This window comes from Ambystoma mexicanum, chromosome 2p (genome assembly GCF_040938575.1).
Source record: "Ambystoma mexicanum isolate Mex_15411 chromosome 2p, UKY_AmexF1_1, whole genome shotgun sequence".
NCBI classification, from domain to species: Eukaryota; Metazoa; Chordata; class Amphibia; order Caudata; family Ambystomatidae; genus Ambystoma; species Ambystoma mexicanum.
The window spans coordinates 1,400,113,023-1,400,130,459 of record NC_090923.1 but is presented as its reverse complement, the minus strand read 5'-3'; the positions used below and the strand labels follow the sequence as shown (position 1 = coordinate 1,400,130,459).

The 17,437-nt window shown below is 44.0% G+C and overlaps 1 protein-coding gene across 3 annotated transcripts in view; it reads right to left on the bottom strand.

The window, feature by feature from the left end:
* Positions 1-17,437, bottom strand: part of DHX30 (DExH-box helicase 30) — a 1,582,523-nt gene that overhangs the window by 1,046,318 nt on the left and 518,768 nt on the right. For all 3 annotated transcript variants that reach the window (XM_069645844.1, XM_069645845.1, XM_069645846.1), the window contains one exon: positions 15,006-15,158. In XM_069645844.1, coding sequence (XP_069501945.1) covers positions 15,006-15,158 — 153 coding nt within the window. The remainder of the gene's footprint in view (positions 1-15,005; positions 15,159-17,437) is intronic.

Here is a 17,437-nt window from a genome sequence, read left to right as displayed (position 1 = left end):
AATGGTGTTGATGACGCACCTTTCGACCCTGATGGTGTAAAATCTTTCGGTGTCAATGGTGTCAATGGCTCTGTCCTCAAGAGGACTTTCTCCCGACTCAAGCGATTTTTTGATTGCTCTCGAGGAATCTTACCCACAGGGTCCGAAGATGCACAGCTTTTGTGCTTACGAGGTCCTTTCGACCGGAGCATGGTTTTTCGGTGTAGTCAAGGGGGACAAAGCCGCGTTCTCGAACACCTTTAACATTCGTAATCTAAACACTTCCCACTGGGCCGGTGAACTAGACTTAGTGGGGCAGACAACCCGTTCCGATGAGGAACTTGCAGACGAGGAAGATGGCGATGTATGGCGCCATATGTCTAGAGGTTGACGAGTGGTGTCAATCACTTCTTGACTGGGAACGTTTATTCTTTTTGCGACGAGGAGCAACTGTTCTCGACTCGTCCGAAGTCTTGCTTTTTTGACAAGGGTCGAAGGAGATTTTTGGGTCCTACTTGCGGCAAGCTTCTATTTACGCTTTCTCAGGACTTTGGCCGTCATGAATAGGCAGTCCTCCCACGTCGAAGACAGATGAGTCAACCCCAGACAGCACAGGCAGACCCAGTGACGGTTCTTCACGGACATCTACGCACCGCAGTCACTGGATATTTTGAAGCCCGATATGGGGGTGGACGACACTGAAGACGAAGCCATTTCACTTATTGACTCGAAGATATGAAGAAATTATCTAAGAAGTATTGAAGATATTCCTGTCAAGTAACGAGGCGTACCACATCCAAAGCATAAGTGCAAATAAACAGAACTGAGGCTAACGGGCGCTGCGTGTTAGGGAGAATTCTCTTATAAGGCTAATTTCCCAAACCTAGTAAGTCCCCCAGCAGCTTTGCTGGATTTTTGGGGTTTATTGTTTTCTCCTGCTAAGAGTGAGACTCTTTTCCTCCCACTCTTAGGCATGATTTGAGGTATGTCTTTGACTTATTGTGTGCTTACTTTTACTCCAATGGGTATCATCTGCTTTAGTGTAAGTGTTACACAGCACCCTCAGTGCAGTAACACAGGGGTGTCATAGTGACCCCGAAACACAGACTCCATACCCTGGGACTGACTACTGTCTCCCAGGGCATGTAAAGTCACCATTGGCTTTACTAGTCCAAAATTGTGAACAGAACCAGTACAAACCATCATATTGTGCAAGTACTGGAAGGGGTTAATTCAATTGCCCCTGGGTCTGTTTCCAAGGGGGCACTGTCCAGTCCCCCCTTGTCGAGTTTCTGGCTGGTGGCAGTGGTTACCACGCAAAATATTCCACCAGAATATTTCCTATGGGATTTTTCCATTGATTTTAAACGCACCACTTTTTTGGTGCAATGTTAAAGATGCCGCTGGTTTATTTATTTAATATAAAATCACTGGTTGGGTCTTTTCGCCAGAACTCTTTTCCAAAATGGCGTTTGTGTCCGTCTCTGTAACTCGAACCAAGGTCGGGCCCTTTGTTCCACTTTTTGGCGGGCATCTCCACAGAAGCCCTCCAACTGGTGCCACTCTGTCTGGGTTCCACAGGATGTGTGGGTGGGGGAATTGGCACCTTGGACTGCGTTGCCTTAGCAACCCAAGTCGCACTCTGTTCCGATTGGCCCAGTGGTGAGCCGCCAGGCTCATCACTTCGCATGTATGAGTGACAGCTAGGCTGTTGAATGGGGTTTTTTCTGCATAAAAGCAGGGCTTTGGGGACTGGAACTTCAGAAGTCGCCACAGGACCTAAGAAATCCAAAGAGGGGAGAAGCTGAGCCATCTGCAACGACGACACCACCGGCGGAGGCCTGCTGCAACGACCTCACCACTTTCCCGACGACAAGAGAAGATCTTCTGCTGCAAGAGTCTTCTCCCTTTGAGCTGGTGGGGACAACCAGTTTGCCATTCGCCTTCCATGACGTCCCTTGGTCGAATCACCAGTGCCAAGCACCCCGGCGGCCGGATAGCCAAGCTTCACCACTGTGAATGCACCTTTTTAACCGAACGAATTCCGCAGCTGGTCTCTTCCCTGGGCAGTGCAACAACCTCCTCAACGAGATATTCTCTTACCCTGGTCGAAACCACAAACTGCACCCGCTGCCAGGAACAACTGCCACAGCTGGAGCTTCCTCACTCTTTATGGTACTGTGTTCCGCCTGGCCTCCCTTTCTGCGGATTGCTAAAGGTGACCCTTAAATCCTTGGCTTTCCAACTGAGTTGGCCCCCAGACCTTCTAACTTTATCTTTTGCATCAAACCAACCTCCTTTGAACATTTCTGCAAAGACTTGAGTGCTTTTTAAACTGTGTGATCTTGGGCACATTTCGCCTTGCTCCATTTAAAGTGGGCCTGGCCTATGAACTTTGGCTCTACAGTAGACTCTGCCTTCACTAACTTGCTCTGGTCTTAGAAAAGTGTTGGGAACTGTTTTATTTTCATGACCTGCCTTTTTCTCTCCCTTTAACTTAATTATTGGAGTGCCATCTAAGTTAGGCGCTCACATCTGTTTTCACAAATAGAGGTGTTTTGACCTAAACTTGTCTAATCTTTAAGGGAGGTGTGTATACTTTTCTGACTGTGTTTGAACTTGCTTTGATCTATAGTGCTTAGTGTATTTCCCAAAGTGTGTTTTAAATAAATAATTATATACTTTTGATACCAAGCTCTGGTCAGTGTTTGCTTGCTCTGTGTTTTTAGCCCCATTGTGTATCCTCTGTATACTGCCCTACTCATCTTGAGAGAAGTCCGACTGCTCAGCGACAGCTACTAGGTAAATCTGGGTGGCGCAGGCTGCTACCAATTGGGTTTACTGCTTACTCCTGTAGTCTTAACCTTCTTGCAGTGTTCCCCAAGGGAACTGCACAGGATTCTGCCTAACACTGCGCATGCTACATATAATTTTGGTGACGGAGGCCTCCGAGGTACACCGAGTAGATAGGGATAGACGCACAGCGCCACCTGCTGAATTTCTTTTTTGCCCGAGCAGCAAAGTTGGATATTGGAAATAGCAACGATAAGGAATGCGTGTGAGGATACAACCCATTCTTTTTTTATGCTCTAATTTCGAACTCATCTGTGTTACCTCGATGAAAATCTTATATTTTTAGATTCTACGAGTTGAGACGAACTTTGAGATATTGGATGATTGAATTCAGTTTTTACACATTTTAGGTATTCTCTATATTTGAAATGCGTTTTATTTTTTGGGTGTGCAATTTAGGGAGTTCTCCATAAGAGGGCAGAGAAGACATTGCCTAAATATTCCCTTTCTAGGTCTCCACTTACACAAAGTAAAAGGCTTTTAGTGTGCATATTTTCAATGACCTTTCACCTTAACTAATCCAAGACAGAGGCCTGGTAGCAGGGCTTCCGTATGTCATTCACCACTTCTGTTGACCTCCCATTGCTAATGGATACGGTTTAGGAGTTGTGTCACGACCCACTTCCTGAAACCCCCCCTGGCAGGCCCCTGGGCCAGGAGCGGTCTCGGCTCGGGCCCCCAACAAGCTTAGGAATCCTTTGCCTAGGCCCTCTTGGGGCCAGGCCTGCGCCTTTGGCGCCAGGCTCATACTTAATGAAGACTTGTGCTTGGGAACTACTTTATTTCAATGCCAGTCAACATGGAGGCATCCACATAGCTTGGCTCCTTGGAACCAAGCTATGCGGTATAGTGTTTTGGGTGTGGTAGCCTAGGGACTATTTTACCTGGACTAGTTTCTTGATGCTATTTAAACCACACCCAGCTTGCAGAACACGCTTTGTGTTACTTTGCAATCCTGCAACGTGACGCTCATCGTGTTCAGCAGCATCTGCGAACATCGGAAGAACAGCACCTGAAAAACAAAAGGGACATCGTTATTAGCAGCAGCTTACCTGTGATTCCACCGCTAGCTGCCCTCTGCTCCTGCAAACAGCATCCAAGGAACAGCGAGCCTCCCAGACCGTCGGATCTGCAAAAGGAGGGAAACGAGACATTAGACATTTACAATTGTGCCGGCAGCTTACCTCTCAAGTCGCCCATCGACCAGCACCGCCTTGGGACTTCTTGCTCCGGGTGAGCACCGCAACCTACGGGAACAAAAGACAACAGGTTAGCAAAGGCAAGGCATCATAGCGCTGCGCATAGCGCCTACTTACCGCATCAAGGCACTCTCGAAACATCATCACCTGCCGGTGAGTCCAAATTCAGCCAACGTTCCACAGCAAACTTCTGCGCACCTAAGGAGAGAGAAAAGACATTATTGAATCCAAGAAAGGCTTACAAGTTAATATGAAAAGAAAATGTGATCGATTCTTTGAATGCAAAGTATGGTGTCACGAGTGCCTGAAGAAAATGTAGAGAATTGATAAGCTCTGAAAGCCTGACTTGAATAAATTAAAGAAGAATCCCAGTGGTCTTAAAGCCATATGGCATGACCATAACATATGATTTTCTATCTAGTTCCCGCTAGAATGGGGACGTTTGCTCTCTTCAGTATGCTGATACACAAAGAGCTCTTCCTAATAGTAACTAATTCAATATCTATTTGCCAATTTCTTTGTACAGATTTAATTCAACAAATCTTAGCATCTCATTCAACAAATTTGAGACTGAACAGTGTACTACTAGTGCCTTGATTCAATCAAGCAATGTTAATTTGAGCTCAAGTCTCAATGATCATAGTGCATAATTTAAACAAATTTGAAATAGTTCAACAACATGCAAACTACATTGTGTATATATATATATAATTGCAATGGTCAAAGACACAAGATAATAATCTTTCTTACATAGCACTACACACCCATACGTCTCAGAGTGCTGAAATAACAGAAGACATTATTATCCCACACACTTGTACTCAATGTATTGACGTCGGAAGGATGAAAGGCTGAGTTGACCCTGCAAAGAATTCAAACCTGCCACAGCAGGCTGCGCACGGATATCAGGGGCTAGCGCTTAGCTCACTGTGCTATCTGACCGGCTATAAGATGATGCAAAAAAGGCTAAAAATAAGCAACATTTATTTTGCGAGTAGTCTAGGGTCGACTCAGAGTTGCTGCATTTTGGCGTGAATAAATTAGCCACCTTCTACAGGACAGGATTCTGTGGTGAACAATTGAAAATAAAAAATGTTCTAGAAAATACCTAATACAAACTAATAACACATAATACAAACAGATGCACGCACATTTAGGCAACTATTCTCCCTTCAAATATTTTTAAAATCCAAAGAAGTGGTCTACAGTAGGTAGAATTCTCAGCAGTTCGCTTTTACGGGACCATCTTCGGCAAAAGAAACGGTCAAAATACAGAACAGAGTCTAAGGTTTGAGGAACTCATGGCGGCAACAAGACAGAAAGACACAAGTGATCACAGTTCAAGGATGTTTATTGAATGATGAATTTTGTATGGAGGTTTGAAAAACTCCTATTCTAAACGTCGACCATCAAATATAAAAATAAGGCAGTCCTAGTGGCGTTATGTCAAATAAAAAGGCCTATACTTAGAAAAACCTATTGCCAAACCTTACAACTAATAAAAGAAAGGGTGTGGGATAGTTTTCAAGAAAAGAAAAGTGTTCTCAGATAATGTTTCAGGATGCGGTAGCCTGGGTCTCCCTTCCCCACGTTTTTAGCACGGGGTAAAATGGAATCTTAGAGTACCTTACAGTCTCGAGTTTCTCCAGCATGAGACGACAGTTCTAACGGCAGCTTTCAGGAGCATTGATGGCCAAGTCTCGTTTCACTTGAAAGTCTCTTGCCTCTGAGGACCTGATGTCTTCAACTAACAAAATAAAATGTTCCTTCAACAAATGAAAGTTCATTCCCAATGTTCGCTGGGTGATGGGTTCACTACTGGGTCCCCCTCTTCAGGGTGCTGACCCTTCTCTCCTCTCTTTAGCGGGATTCACTTCACTTGCTTTCTCAATGTCTTTTTAACAGTTCACAGTGGGCCTCCCTCTGCCGGGTTTACGTCTGTCCACCCTCTGTTTCTTGAGACTTTAGACTTTGCCCCTCTTGGGATTTGCTTCCCTTTATTTCACACTGCTTGTAGATCAAAGTCTTTCAATTATATGGGGATTTTGATTGACCCTTAGTATGACCTATTCCGCTGGCTCTCCTATGGCCTGCTGGTATCTGTAGTTTCTCTCAGATGGGGATTAACCAGTCTCTTGCGTTAGCACCCACATGGTGCTGGCTTCCCTTTGCATCTAGTCTCCCCTTAACACTTTACAGTTCTTTGAACTTGGTTCAAAACTTCACTTTGCGATTATCAATTAACACAGCCAGTTTCATATCGGCTCTCCCCTCAACTCACTGGCTGTAATGAACCGCTTGGCTTTCCTCTTCATTGGATGCAAGGCCGGCAACATGGACGCGGGAGCTTCCCTCGCTCATGCTTGTTGGTGTGGGCTTGCACTGTGTACCGTTGACATCTGATGCAAAACACTTGTGGTATTGTTCGCAGTCTTAAGTTTTCTTCCCCAAAGGTTCTGCGTGTCTGGGATTAAAAGGGCAAGGTCAATTCTCTCCTTGCCACCCTTTCGATTCCTACCATCTTTCTCCTTTGTGTTCACTGCCACACCTGATTAGCAGTCTGGTTGTTCTGCCTGAGGTGCTCGTACTGTGCTCTCTGGCTTCACCTTTTATCCCTGTGGGGAAGGGAAAGGGCCGTCAGGTGTGTGTGATTCTGGTCAATTGCCTGACTTTGCCTGACCCTTGTATTGGGACATGTCAGGTAAACGGCTTTGGTGTTAGTCCGTTGTCCTTTGTATTGTGCGAAAGTGTTCGTGTTGGAAAAAGGGGAGGGGAGGCAGAGGTTTGGAATGTCCTATGTGAGAGGATGGGAAAAGGTTTTAAAGGAAGGGGGATACAGCGTCTCACCCGTCTGTGTCCTACTCCCACTCCCCGAGGACCCTGTATGCAGGTGACCCTCCCTCACTGGTCCACACCAAGGAACTGGATCCAATAGCGATGGCCGTGTCCTGGCCACCTGGATGCCAGATCCCCGGGGACTACCCAGGGAGATACCTTCAGGTTTCTCACATAGGCCAAGAATCAGTCTCTGGTTCCTAAATGACACAGTGGGCAGGTCAAAAGACTATGTCAAGTAAAAGTTAAGTGATTGACATACCACTTCTTGTGAGGGATGTCACATTGGAAAAATTCTGTCAAAGAAGTCTGGACATTTTAGAGGTAACAAATGCCTCTAGAGATGAGGACCGAATCTGTAGAAAGAAGAATCAGAGTACTAGATTCAGGGGCAAAAGAGATACATTCTCTCTACAATTCAATTTGTTTATTGGCCATTTGTATTGCACTTATACACAGGTGTTTCCAGGTGCCAAAACCTCCACAATACAAAAGAAAAGAAAATACAGCAGTCTCTTTTTATATACATTATGGTCACAGGAGGTTGGCTGGGTGAGACTTATCAGGAATTGTTTTTTGAAGAGAGCATGCTAGGGTCACATTCTCTCAGGAGACAGAGACTGACTGCCCTGGCGTATACAGTATATGAAGGAAAAAACTCTGAAACAATCAGGACATTGCACCACGTGGCACCATTGCTGCAGCAGCAGACTGCCCTTGAACCCGCCTGTGTTTCATGTCAATTTTTCCAATCAATCACAATGTGTGTCTAATAATTGCGACAACCAATGCAAGTACTTAACACAGTAATTTTATCAGCAAATCTGTATGCCTAAATGTGGGAACAGAACCTTAAAATACAATGGCAATTTTGTTCTTTCATTCCAGCAACTTTAGGTTTCATTTCTTCATTTAGCAACGCAGACCTGTCTTTTAAGAGCGCAATATAAATAAAATATAAAATATCAAACAAAACACAATTTAAATGCACATGACAGTACAATTAAATTCAATAGCATTTTCATGCCTATGTTTAAATTTCAAACAAAATAGATTGAAATGAATTACTAACATAGCAAATTAAAGGAACACATGAATTATCACATTAACTGGAATACATCTTATTGTAATTTGTGAAGATTCCTGCGGATCGCTCTCTGAAACCCTACCTTGAGTCTCCTCCCAGGTGGGCAGGTGAAGGCAGACGCTTCCTGATCCCAACCCTGGGGGTGGTGTAATGTGGGAGGAAAACCTAGGTGGACACAGGGTCCAGGATAGTAAGAGATTTAGTGCGATGAGACACAGTATTTTTTCTCTAACAGGGAGACTCTTACCACTGTGCCAGGAGAGGTTATGGCTAATTGCCATTTAAATATCTCTCAACCTCCTATTAAATCTAAGGTTTTAACACCAAAGCATATTATACCAAAATAAAAAATCTTTTTGGTTCCAAAAATCAAATGCCCTCCTCAATACCAAGGGTACACTGCGAGGAATGGCAGAAATGTCTTCTCTAAACCATCTTCCTATAGCAAAGTTATAGCTTTGATGAAGTAAACTACATGTTCCAGAATCCTAGAGGGACTGAGACAAAGTAGAGGGCTGAAGACGCATATAGATGTAGTAGTCAGGCAATTAGGCTTAGAAGCCTTTGCAGGGGTCAGACAATTGAAATGAACGACTCACACCTGAAGCAAATTTCCAAACCTGTGGTGCATAAAAGGCTGCAGCAAGAGTTGGAAGGCTAGCAGAAGTAGTAGTAGTAGTAAAGCACAAAGCTGTCAATTCAAGAGGAGGTGTGATCACAAAAGAGACGCTGGAACAGATAGCAGATTTCACCTGCAAGTGCTATGGCTGCACAGAGGAAACATGCTGAGAGTGGAAGGTTCCCCATGTGTGCCGAGAGGCTGTGATTGCAAAACCGTGACCGTGCGGAAGCCTCAGGCCCGTAGCAGAAGGCAAGCCGAGGGACTGAAGCGTGAAGACGACTCCCAATTGGCGCAGCCGGACCAGAGACACACATACTGCAGAAGGGTGTGGGTCCCAAGTGTGCCCAAAGCAGTAGTAGAAGCTGAAGAAGTCAGGAAAGTGAAGCAGCCCGCAACCGCAGAGTTCCAGGAGCCGGTGAATGAATCTCAGCATTCAGGTTCACTCAGCAAGCATTGCCAGTAAATGTTACTAGCTCTAAAGTAACTTGTGTACGTTTAAAAGCGAGTATAAACTGTTAGTCATTGTGAAAATCCTTACTGACAATGGAAACGTAGCACAGGCACCAATAGTGAACGTTGTAGTATTTGCGTAAGAAGAAAAGCATCTTATTTCCATTGTTGTACAATTTACTGTTGCCGGAGTGGTCGCGTGTCCCTAATTAAAAAGGGAATGCCTGCTAAAACCATTCCAAAAAACGAATGTTGACTTTCACAAACAGAGTTACAAGTGAATGCAACATCAAAGGAAGGTTGCATGTGGCTATTTTTATTTTCCGAAAGGGGTTGGAATTCATCTCCAATATTTTATGGAAATAGAATCACTTACAACCCTTTAAGGTTAAAGATCTATCTTAAAGAGTGGTCGCGTGAGAATAAATCTGTTTTTCCTTTGAAGACTGAACCTTGCAGGATTCTGAACAATTATTCTTTAAGTCCAGAAGTTGTGGTACTGACGAGGAAAACAAGAATTACCAAAGCCAAAAGGCAAACCCTTTCCATAGTGTAAAAAGTCCTATTTAAATCTATCCACCTCATCTGCAAGGTTGTTAAAGGTCCAGAATCCTCTGAATCAATTGTGGCATATAACCTGAAGCTAGAAGAGTGGGACTGCATCTTCTGGGTAGCTGCTGGAACCAAGATGATGTGAATGAGGCTGGGGAGGGGAGAAGGGTGCTTGTAAGGAAGATTAAGAGGATGATCTGTAATGCTGAAGCTGAGAAAAGGTCAGTCTTGGGCAGAGGCAGGTTTATACTTGTGGCAGGAAGGCTGACAGAAGAGGCCAAGAGATTACCCTTTTCTTTGAGCATAGGAAGGAAGAGTGCCTTGATTACCTGTAGAGGTTGAGGTTTCTCGTCTTTATATGCCTATTAATTCTGAGGTATAAAGTTGAAGCAGAGGTACCTGAACTGTGGTGGTGTATGAAACTGTCAGTGGATGTCACATTGAAGTTGTTTGAAATAGTTGCGTACTGTGGAACAAAAGGCGCAAAGGAGCCTGTTCTCACGGTAACAGTAGTAGAAGGGTGGTTGTCGAGAAGAAAGCAACAACCCAAAGAGAAGCATCCTGACATTTATACTAAATATACTGCAAGCGGTCTTAACCAACTTTGGCAAATAACCTTATAAAGAAGATATCCAGGATTACATTTTTTTGCTATTTTCTTGGCTAAATTGGAAGGGGGTCTTTTCAACCGAAAGCTGAAGAATTGTTAACAGTGTATTATTGTTTGATGGACTTTTGTTTTGACTTATAACTTTAAAGAACTGGTTTAAGACTTATCTTTGCGCTTGAACATTTGGGAAGTTGACTGCGGAAACCAGAGGGAAGGAATTTACCCAGGACAGGTGAAGGTCATCCAAAATACTGTAGAATTATTGTTTTTTGTTTTATGCTGTTTATGATTACCTTTGAATGTTGTATTGTTTAGTGTGAGTGCCAGTTGTTTCAATGTTACGAGTTACTCCCTTAGCCTTTAGACCAGGTAGGGAATTTCCCGATGGAGTTGGACAAGCGAGGATTTATTTGGAAACAAATCTTTTCTCTAATAAAATGTCTAATCTTAAGAAAACAACAAGCAGTTGTCCGCCTAGCATTACTGACCCCTAACAAATGATAACATCTTTACATATGCTATTCACATTGGGAGGACATATGAAGAATTTAACAGATAAGCTTTGAATTGAATGGCTTATGGTATTCTCTGCGCAATAAATATTTTAATTCTGGGCCTGCCTTTCACATGTAGCATGGTCATTCTTGGAAACAAAAGCAGATCACTCCATTAATTTAATACATCTGGGCACGCTACCTATTTGGAAGGCATCCCTTTGAATCGTGACAGCAATCAAAAGGCAGAAATCCCCAATATGCACCCAAGTTGGTACATTTTACTTCTCTCGCAACAAAGGCCTTTCTCATTTTGTTGGTTCTAGGCTACATTTTTATTGTAAAATTCCTGACAAGCATTTGATACTCAATCTACTAAACTTTCTTGCTGGACTGCACAATATAAGGTGCAAAAAGAACACTAAATAATCCACCATATAATCATGCAGAGAAGTGTCCAATAAGGAGCACTGTCCCAAGACAGACATGGCAAAATGCAGTGAGGCCATGGTGCTGTAAATGTGCAGCCTCATCTACATTTTAGCCACATTTCCTCAATATTAACCACAATGAGGGGCCACAGACTCCTTGAAATAAAGTACGCAGTTTTGACACACAATGCAATCAGGAATTGTTTGTGTAGCTCGTTTCCGGCCTGGTACAAGCAAGGGTGTCCACCTCCTTACCCCAGACCAGGGACAGTCCCACATAGGAACCATACCCCGTCCCCCAGACTACTGGTAGGGAGCAGAGGGGGTGGGGCGCTGCACCTCAAAATAAAATTGATAAGCAGAAGATCTGTTGCACCCCAAGTTCTTAAATCACTAAGGGACACAAACACCAGAGTGATTTGTATAGGGATCCCAACAGGGGGCCCTCTTTATTTATATATATGTATAAAATACACTTATCCTTTAAACCTCTTACCGTCCTTTGGGTTCCCTTGGGGTGAGCACCAACTGACTAGGGACCCGTTACATCAGCTCACCCTTCCTTGAAGGGGTCTCGGAAACCCTTAGGGCAAGTCTGGAGCAACAGGCCCACTACCTAAACTAAGATACCACCCACATGGAGTTTGAGACCAGAAGATGGCCTCTGTGGGTGGTCCCATCTCACTAGGCGGCCTCAGGCAGGCTCCCACAATAGTTCACTACCCATGTCAGGTTAACTCCCCTATACCCCGTCTTTTCCTTATATATAATGTCCTACCCCTACCTACCTTTTACACCTAGATAACATACCCGCTTAATACGTACCCCAACTCTACACTTCACTCTACTTAACAATGAACTTACATAATAGTAATTAATTAAATATATACACATAACTACACATGCATGTATACATTAACATATAACATATATACTATATATTGTCCTGGGAGGATAGCTCAGGGGCAATGTGCTCGCCTTGGAAACAAGACGACACGGAGCAACACAGGTTCGATTCACAGGTCCGCGCTTAGAAACCTCTAGGTATTAAGTGAGTTATAAATAACCTATCATATCTAGACACTATGTGACACTAGTCAGTCACCCATTCACAGCACCTTACATGGCTCTGTGCTTGGCACTGGCACACTGATGGTTTGCTGCAAATCTGGTGGATGAGCTAGCTGTGCAGGGCTGGAAGGTGGTACTGGTTTCAATGCTGATGGTCAAGCTGGCTGGTGCTGGCTGAGGGCTGGTTCCATGGCTGTCTCTGTACTGGTGATATGGCGAAGTGCATGACTGTATAGGGGCCTGTCCCTATGCTAACAACTAGGGCCTGCCCTCCCCCTCTTTCTTATGATGGCCACTGCACATCCCGCGCTCCTCAGTATATTCTGGGTGGCCTACTGTGAGAGTGGGGACCTGCCCATAATCATCACCGATCTTCACCTGCTACACTGGGCAGCTCAATGGAGTAGCCCAGCATTTCCTCCCCTCTCCTCTTCACTCGGGTTGGTCTCCATCTCGCTCTTATGCGCCTGACATAAGCAGCCTGGGAGGACTTTTTTTAAAGACCTACCTCATTGTCCATGAGGTGGGTGGTCAGGCGGTCCAGGCTGGCCTGTTATTCTTCGTCCCAGGATGCTCCTGGAGCACCTTCTCAGCCCAGGATGCTGCAGGGCCCATCCGGTCTTGCCCCTGGACAGGTAGACAGCTGCCACGGCCCGGGGGTGGCTAAGCTGCCCCTTGCATCAGCAGGTCAGCCCATGGTTCAGTCTCTGGGGAGGGTGGGGCTCCAGACATGCCACCCTGCACCATTCTATGGAATTAGGCCCAGGGAGGGGAGGTAATCGAGGCTGCATGCCCCCCACCCCCGGTAAGTCTCTCCCAATCTCTTGTTTCTATCTCTCAACTCTCTTTTTTCAACTGTCTCTTGTTTTTATATCCTGCTAGATTATTTTGTCCCCTGCCCAGTGCATTCTTGGGCAGGGGAGTTCCGTTCTATTTTTCTTTTCTTTCTGTTTTTAGCATTCCATCCAGCCCCATGGTGGGCCAGATGATATGACAGAGAGAGAGACACACACACACACACTACACTTTCATTAAACTACTTTATTTACACTTTTGTCTACGTATTTATTCCTAGGGTCCCTTAGGCGTGAAGCACGTAGCCCCTACTGGCCGGGCCACAGGCTACATTTGCCTCTAGGGTTATCCAGAAATGGACCCCTTGCTCACTGTGCTCAGAGAGGCACAGCTCCACCTCACTGATGAGGCCCGACTAGGCGGAAACACATGTCTGAGGTTGCTGTTGGTACTCTTGTTCAAAGGAGGATTGCCTAGCCTTTCGGTGCTGGACTGCTCAAGTGGGCGGACAAAGACTGATATGCAAATGGGTATTTCTCCTTTGTGAAAGGTACAGTGAGCTCAAATGTGGCTGTAAACGCTCGAGTGGGCACCTTCCCATAGAACAGGTCATTCATCCATGTTCGTTCTCGCAGAGGGGCGCCAATACCTCTTTTTCTACATTTTCCTCTATTCTATATTTTGTTTAAATTAGTGTTTTTCAGTAAAAAAATTTATAAAAATACAAACATCACATAAAAACAAGAAAGGAGTACATTGAGACAATAAAATACCAAAATAGTAATTAGCATTCAATATTGTCGAAAATTAATTTCATAGTTACTAATGAAGTTCCATTATACTCAGTTCAAGTTATCACAAAGAAATAGTTATTTTTGCCAGTGCTACTTCCCATAGATTTTTCATGGCAATTACCATAGATGTAAGGTTGCCTAGCATACATCTGCCCCAAAAAGCAGAGGTTTTCAATGCTTGGGCATTATGAACAAAGGGGCCGAGAAGTTCAAGTCATCTCTCGTTTAGTGTAGGACAATGAGTGAGGATATGTCTAAGTGTTTCTATGTTGTTACTATCCAGACATAAGCGACTGCTAGAATTCCTCGGTATGTTCAAACGAGAGTACGTTACTGCCAAACAGGGTAGTTGATTAAACCTAGCCAGCATATAAAATCTGTTAACTTGTAGGCCCGGGCATTTTAACATGTAAGGCTGCGGTTTCTCTGGTGTATAGGTTTCCAAAACAGTCTCGTGCATGGAGCTGTAGCCTTTCATTAATTCTGCATTGGCACAGAAGGCCTTCTTACGTAATTGGGATATCAGAATATGGAGTTCCAAATTCAAATCAAGGGACCACTGTATTTTCTCAGCATAAGCGATATAGAAGTTAAGAATCATCTAATTTCTTCTTTGCAACTTTGGCCAATACTGCGTAAATTGGGATGGTGGATTGCTTAATAATTTTGAGCCACATTGTCACCTTTCTGATGTCCAGCAAGGTGTTCAATGAAACAAGTCCTAGTTCAAGGCTTAGGGCACTTACCGGTACACAATTCAGAAGACCCAGAACGTGTCTCAACAGTGTACCTTCTAATTGCCTAAGCCATTTATAATTTGGCAGAGCCCAAGATTCAAGTCCATATAAAATGGTTGGCACCAAACTATGCTTATACACCAGAATTAGGCCGTTGGTACCGAATCCATGGTGTGAATGTATAAACTGCATACTGGATCCCAGTTTCCTATGTTTTTATTCAATATAACTGGGATAAGAAAAGAGAACTGTACAACTAGTTAACAGTTTACTTTTGAACCAAATAGTTTAATTTCACCATGTTTATCCTTGTGTGCCTTTGGTGGCAGCTATTACTCTGCCAGATCCATGCATGGACCAAAAATCACATTCTTAACAAGGTCAATTGAACTTAAAAATACAGTTAAGGGCTTATAAATAAGTTGGAATCAGTTAAAATGGGTAGTGGTTATCAAGTTAAAATCAGACTACCAAAATCCTAATACAGTGTCCTCACCTGGAACAAATAGTCCTCCATCTTCTGCAGGATGGTCTCTGGCACTTGGAATCGATTCGGCCTTCGCTGCCTCTCATTCAACTGACGCAAGGAGGGCAGGTGATACATTGCATGCGTAAGAGGCTTATTGTTCTTGTCCAACAAGGCAAGGCTCTAAGAAAGTTAAATAAAAAAGATGCAGCAAAATATCAGACTGGGCACTGCAGAGAGAAGCGGCAGGTGCTACAGCTATATAGATGCTTCATGTGGCGAATAATTATGGGAAAAAATGTTACATTACCAACATTTAAATAATGACATCTCAATGTCCCCAAGACAACACAAAAGGGCTCAAGGAGTTCTACAAATAACTTAATATACCAAAACTAAAATAAATTGACGCACACGTTCCGATTAAAATGCCAACTTCATTACTGCACACGTGGCCCCATCATGCAATCAGCTACATTCCATAAGTATCCTAACTTTCATATGTAATGTATTCCACACCTTGCTTGTATGTCACAATCAGAATCAGAATTACCGCCCAATCGCCTTGCTAGATTGTATAGGCAAAGTGTTTGGGTCCCTCCTTCTTAATGAATTCAGAATATGGGTAATAACGGCACCTTGCGTGGATCACCTACAATCAGGGTTTAAGAAGAACTTCGGCACTTCTGCAAACATCTTGGTAATGAACACCATGAAACACAAAGTGCTAGACGGAGGCCCCAAGATCTTCGTCGTCTTTGTGGACCTCACACAAGCCTTTGATCGTATTGACAGGACACTCTTATGGGATAAGCTAGAGGCATGGAAGTGCCCTCTCTCCATTCTTGAACCTATCAAAGCGCTATATTCAGAAACCAGCATGAGGGTGCGCCTGAACCAGCAAGGATTCCTATCCACTCCGATACCCACACATAGGGGGGGTCAAACAAGGATGCCTGCTGGCCCGGCGTTGTTTTTGGCCTTCCTTGGTGATATCAAAACATCGGAAGAAACTGTCCGAAGCTTTCCACCAAAAATCGGAAAATCACAGGTGGGAAGGCTCTTGTATGCGGACGACGTGATACTCCTAGACTATACACCTATAGGACTACAACGTCAGCTGAGCAACCTGCAGCTATATATGGAAAGAAATAATCTAGAGATAAATGAAAACAAGACCAAATCCATGTCTCTCTCCAAATGCGTCAAAGACAATGCCAAGATGAAGCTAGTGTTGAACAAAAACCAGATCGAAAGCGTGGCAGAATTCAAATATCTGGGCGTCGTTTTGAATAACTCCAAAACTGAGATAGGAATGCAAAACCTTCTAAAAGAGAAAACAAGAAAACTCACGGCACAAGGTAAAGCCATTGACAGAAAATTTGGCCGCTTTTCTCTGATCCCAGTTATCAACTTTTATAAAATGAAGGTGGTCCCGACCTTAGTTTATGGAGCCGACGCCTTGCCCAACATTCCTTCATCTGTTTGGCCTACCCTAGAGGCAACATTTTGGCGGGCCATCCTGGGGCTTCCAAAATGTGTACCCATATCCTGTATAAGACAAGAACTCAGTCTTCTGTCTCTCGAGGGATCAGTTAGATGCAATTCCATAATGCTTTACCGCAAATGCCAACTAGCGGACAACCACTCTGTATACCATCTAATCCTACAAGAAACAAACGCCCAAACCTGCACGTTGTTAAATAGCTGGGCAAATCGGATCAAAGAAATCCTCTGAGACGTTTCAGCGAACGATGAAACACTCAGCAACAATCCAGTACAGGTTTTGAACAGAGTGAAGGAACTTGACAGGATCAAAACAATTCAGAAAGCAGCCTCAAACAAGCTAATGAGACATCTCCCGGTGAACATCCGTAAGTTGAACGAACTTCAACCGTTCATTAAACAGTTTCCCTCCAAACAAGCAAGGTCTTTGGTACTAAGAGCAAGACTGAACTTGTTACGCACAAACAAGATTTTATTCATACGGGGACAGGCGACCACAAACTCCTGTAGGTTCTGCGGTCAAACGGAAATAGTGGAGACCGTCCGCCACTTGATGCTTTCTTGTCCAGGAACTTTGAAGCAAAGATCGCCATACCTGTGTCATATCTTCTCGGACTTTGTGCTGCAGGGCGAAGCACTTTGCTGGGCAAGGTTAATAGCGGGGGACAAGACCCCGTGGCTGTTGGCATCTTACAACATCTTACGCAGTTTACAAGAAAGCGTCCAAGACTTAACAGACCCAGTGGCGTTGTGTACCTGATCATTTTCTTTATCACAACAAATAACCTGCTATGCGGATGGGCTCCACAGAGGCTCAAGAAAGGAGATTAGACGCAGAGTTAAACTGAAAAAACTGGAAAACTACTTCTTCATGTTCGTTTTTGTAAAAATCGTAACAGATTAAAAAAAATAAAAATTAAAAAAAATAATCAGAATCTTACTTATTATGCCATAAT